General features: G+C 38.9%; 1 protein-coding gene across 1 annotated transcript; it reads right to left on the bottom strand.

The window, feature by feature from the left end:
* Nucleotides 1-484: 484 nt before the first annotated feature.
* On the bottom strand, nucleotides 485-5,031 carry LOC137022689 (extracellular calcium-sensing receptor-like). The gene is made up of 6 exons (XM_067389128.1): nucleotides 4,811-5,031; nucleotides 4,191-4,482; nucleotides 2,162-2,989; nucleotides 1,748-1,975; nucleotides 1,478-1,601; nucleotides 485-1,398 (listed from the first exon to the last, which is right to left on the bottom strand). The coding sequence occupies exons 1-6, from the start codon at nucleotides 5,029-5,031 to the stop codon at nucleotides 485-487; spliced, it is 2,607 nt and encodes an 868-aa protein (XP_067245229.1).
* Between the last annotated feature and the right edge of the window lie 381 nt (nucleotides 5,032-5,412).

Genomic DNA, 5,412 nt, shown 5'->3' on the forward strand with positions numbered 1-5,412 from the left:
ATTAACATCATTTTCAACCATCTTCAACACACTCAAATGTATTTAATATGATAAAGAGTGCTGCATTACCCAACATATGCTTGACTGGAAGAAGCAGAAGTGGTGACTGAAGCATAATAAAAAATTCCGCTGCAATATGTATTCACAATACATATTATTTCAAATCAACTTTACAGAAAGTTGTATTTAATGCTTTAAAATTGAGCAGTTTTATGGCTGGGCAATATGACAAAATATGTTTATGACACAAGTTCCACCATTTGAAATTTAGCTATATTGTATCTTTTAATTGTGAAGCATATAAATCAGTGTCATTTTAAGTGAGCAGACTATGTGAAATTACTCACACCCGAGAGCAGCAGAGAGAAGTGTTGATGGTATATGGAAGTAAAATGTGTTGAATAAATAAAATAATATAACCAAAACAATAAAATAGTTTTAAGTCGGAGTTCATAATTTTACATCACAATAAAGCAAAACTTTATTATTTATTTTGTGTTTCTTTTCTCATGATGGCTTTTTTAGTATTTCTCTCTGGGTGTAAAAGTATGATGTAGCACTTTGGTGCAAATATGGCCACCAATAATCCAAAACTAGAAGCTAAAATGGCAAAAATCTCCACAGCAACTGCATATTTCCCTGGTGAGCTCACATATGCAGGAACAAACGCAATCCACACAGCACAAAATATTAGCATGCTGAAAGTGATGAACTTTGCTTCATTAAAATTATCTGGAAGATTTCTCACCAGGAAGGCTAACAGGAAACTTACTGCTGCCAACAGTCCAATGTATCCCAGCAGCATAGAAAAACCAGCCACTGAGCCAATAGCACATTCATATACTATTATGGAGCGGATATAGTGGTTGTTTTTATGGGGTGTTGGAGAGGCAGTTGATAGCCAAACTGCACATATCACAACCTGGATGGCTGTTAGGATCAGGACTGTGCATCGTTGTTGAGCTGCTCCAAACCATTTCATTGCGCCTTTTCCTTCTGGTCGAGATGACTTAAACACGGCTATTACCACCATAGTCTTGACCAGGATGCTGGAAATGCACAGGACAAAGCTTATGCCAAACACAGCATGCCTTAACTGACACGTCCACAACTGTGGCTGGCCAATGAACAGCAGTACACACAGGAAACACAGTTTGAGTGACACAAGAAGCAGGAAGCTGAGCTCTGAATTGTTGGCTCGTACAATGGGAGTGTTACGGTGACGAGTAAAGATGAACATCACTAGAGCACAGAAGCAGGTGCCAAGCAGAGATGCAGTGGTCAGAGAGATGCCGAGAGGTTCCTCATAAGACAGAAACTCAACTTCTTTGGGGACACACTGATCCTTAACTGTATTGGACCAGAACTCATCTGGACATACGGTGCACTCAATAACATCTGTAGGTGAGTATAAGAGAGAAGGTGAGAATTTAAGAAAAGTTTACATTAAAATTTTTGGCAACAATTATCTGCTCACCTGTTGCATTTGAAATCTCTCCATCTCCGCATGGCAGGCAGTCAAAACAGCAGGCAGGAAGGCCCTTACGTGTGGCACGTCTGGTTCCTAGTGGGCAGCTCTCACTGCACACAGACTGTGGGGGCTAAAAGAGATATCATCAGTTATATGTCTTTTACATAACGACAAGCTTGGCCTTTCCATTAATATATTCTCATTTGTTTTATAGCTTTGATTACAATTTAGACTATATCTGCAAAAAGGATATCATTAACATGCAATGTTAATTACTTTTTTTGTCTCAAAGTTCCAATATATTGCATCCTCCTCCAGTCTGAGCACCGTGCCTGTTTCCGGCTCTTCATTTACTACACCGACTGTGTAAATACTTATTGATCCGTCTGAGCTCGGCTGCCAGTTCATCACATCATAGATGGCCAAAGCATCTCCATTCTCATCAAATGACACATGATCCCCAAAGCTTGTAGTGAAGTTCACTTTCTGTAGGTAGTGTACCAGCTGTACAGTTTTTAAACAGGACAAGGGTTATATGTTGCACTTGTTTGTGTCTAGTTGCAAAGTTGAAAATCACTGTAATGCTGCTTTATACAAACTGTATTGTATAAAGCGCTATATAAATAAAGGTGACTTGACTTGATTTGACTAGTTCATCTTGTAAATTTGCACTATATATTTGAGTCTTACCTGCCAGGGTTTCAAGTTGGTTATGTCAGCACATCTGTTCCCACTGAATGGTCCTCTCCCTTCCTCACACTGCATCAGGTCATGAAGTGCATGTGCAAGAGCATAAACTGCCTTATACACATTATAAGCTGCTCTCAACTCTGAAACATCAGTGTATGGTGTGTCTGTAATGCTCAGATCCTCCTGTCCTGTACACACTCTTTTCACTTGATCTCTATCTGTCTCTTTACCCCCCGTTTCAAAACTGCAACCAAACAGGTTCTCCCAGAAGATCCTCAACATATTATTTTTTGGATCATTGTTGGGACGAAGATGTAACAGAAAGTCATAAAGCCCCTCGATCTCTCCACGTCTGATAGCAATGCCCAGTGTGCCCCCAAGGAAGGGAAGGAAACGTGCTGTGTGAAACACAGGTGAAGTGGCCCAAGATTCACTCGCAATCCACTGCCTGCCTGTCATGTTCTGCAAAACCACCTCCTCCATCAAAGGTATCACTAATGATGAAGGAGAAATAATAACCACCACTCTAGCTGTAGAGGCATGAATCACTCCCAGTACATGCTGAATATCTCGGGGGTTGTTATCATAGGGCAGAATTTCAGAAAAAGCAACACAATGTCCAATCAGCTGCATTTCCAGCTGGAAGGACTGAGCAGCATAGATGCCGTAGTCATCATCACTGTAGAGGAGACCAACCCAGGTCCATCCAAAATGCCTCAAGATCTGAACCATTGCCCGCACCTGAAAGGCATCACTAGGGATTGTTCTGAAGAAGGATGGGTACTTTTTTCTGTCACTCAAACATGAGCAAGTGGCGTAGTGACTAACCTAATTAGGGGAGATGGAGAAAGAGTATAAGGTGTTAGAAAAATACTGTGTGTGTGTGTCTCTGGCATGTTTTTGTGACATGTCAGGACACAAATTTGTATAATGGCATGGGTATGACATAGGTATTACAAGGAGAGGGTGACTTATGAGGATATTACACCATGTCGCCATTTTTTTTTTTTTTTTTTTTTTTGAGAAAGTAAAACTGTGCTTTCCTATGATGGGTAGGTTTAGGTGTAGGGTTGGTGTAGGGCGATAGAAAATATGGTTTGTACAGTATAAAAACCATTACACCTATGGAATGTCCCCACAATTCACAAAAATAAAGTGTGTGTGTGTGTGTGTGTGTCCACCGATTTTGAATACAACAAAGGAATTGTTATTTGAAGGCTATGATCACATACACACACACACACACACACACACACACACACACACACACACACACACACACACACACACACCCTATATATATATATGATCCGTGTTGGCAAAATGAGTCAGAATGTGCACAGGCTAATTTCAAGCTACAGACAAAACAAGTGAAAAATGTTTTGGTCGAAATAGAGGTTTTTGCAAAAAAAATTTCATTAAGCCCTTGTCTAGCAAATAGCAATTAAACATCTAAAAGTATCTTTATTTGTTCATTTTCTGAGATGAGTACCTTTTCTTTGTCCATGAAAAATGCTGTTTTTCTCTGCTCGCTTCTGGACGACTGGTGCTTCCCTCAGTACAAGTTTGGCATTATTGTAAAATGCAGCATTCCAACTTTGTGAATATTAATAGCGAATTCTCGATGGCATGAGTCTGAACAAATAATATGTGATTTTTAAACTCATGCTGATATAAACAAAACTATCTTACTTGCGCTGACTGACACACGCACAAAGACACAGAGATCCCAATGTACACAGAATTACAGTATTAAAAAAAAAAAAAAAACCTCTCTTGGTGAGTATTCACACAAACATTATCTGTTATGTCTCACATGATCGTTTATATTAGATTCGTGTGATACAGTAGGTCTTAATATATAGGCTGTCTGTTTCATTAATGCTAATCAAACTATTGTGGAATTATAAAATAATAATAATAATAATAATAATAATGTGTGTGTGTGTGTGTGTGTGTGTGTGTGTGTGTGTGTGTGTGTGCAAAAATATGAATATAGTGTATTTTTACTTTTTTCATCCCATCTTACTATAGGTACTCGAAACAGTCCCAGAACACTGGAAATTGCAATGGATGGAGTTGAACTAGGATCCCCCACCACTCCAATCACCGGTGGAGGGCCAGTGCAGTTGAGATTGGAGAAGTCCTCTTCTGTCCCACTAGCCAGGGATATGGCAGCCCGAAATGCCATGCCTAGCATCACACAGTTGTCATATAGATGGTAACCAAGAGTGATATTAGGCAATAGATTGGAATTCTTATTGATTTCATTTATTGCAAAAGCCATGGTCTGTGCATGCTGGAAGCTTTCCATATTAAATCTAAGGGGGAAAAAAAGAAAGAAAGAAATATTAATAAATGACAAATGACAAATTAATAGAAGCATTAATACACAGTAAATACATCAGAGTTCACACTTCACTCATTGATCTCTTCTATGGTGCACATTTTGTTAAATATACAGTTGCTTTAATACATATTTTTGTCAAGATAGCATTACTGTTCTCACATCAATTGAGCAAATTAACTGAGGTAAAAGAGTGCAAGGAGAACATAACATTAATATTTATTATTATTATTATTATTATAGTATTATTGTTATTTTTTTTTAAATATTTATCTTATAGTTATGCAGTCATTCTGACTCACATTTCACAGTATGGTGGTTCTGGCTCTGTCCTAAAGCTCAACTCTGGGAACACTGTAAAAAAGTGAACCTCAAACAGTCCTCCAAGTATAACATCTCCATCCTGGTGCACGCCGTTTAACTTGAAGTGTCCCTGGAGCTGACAGGTATCTGATCTTAGGACTGAAGCTGCAGTGATGCAGGTAAAGAGCAAGTGTAGAGAAATATACAGAGTGATCCACATCTCTCTCTCTCTTTCTGAGCCAGTCACCCTCTCAGCTTGTATGGGGTGTTACTTTAAAAGAGCAGGCGGTGACAGAGTAGCCATCACTGGAAATAAGGATGTCACCTCCCCATATCTTAATGATGGGAAAAGTAGGGATAAAATTATATATAATATAGAGGTGCACCAATGTATAAAGGCAGTTTTTCACGCTATCGGCCATCAGACGATTGTTAAAAAACAACGCATGATCAGTGCCGATTATTTACTGTCAATCAAAAGAGGGCGGGAAAACACATCGAATTCATTCTGTGTGTAAAGAAAATGTCTTTTGTGTGGAATTACTTTGAATAAGGTGTCAATGATGACAAACGTCTTGGTTACAAAGGTAACCCTCGTTCC

The sequence above is a fragment of the Chanodichthys erythropterus genome, chromosome 7 (assembly GCF_024489055.1).
Source record: "Chanodichthys erythropterus isolate Z2021 chromosome 7, ASM2448905v1, whole genome shotgun sequence".
NCBI lineage: Eukaryota > Metazoa > Chordata > Actinopteri > Cypriniformes > Xenocyprididae > Chanodichthys > Chanodichthys erythropterus.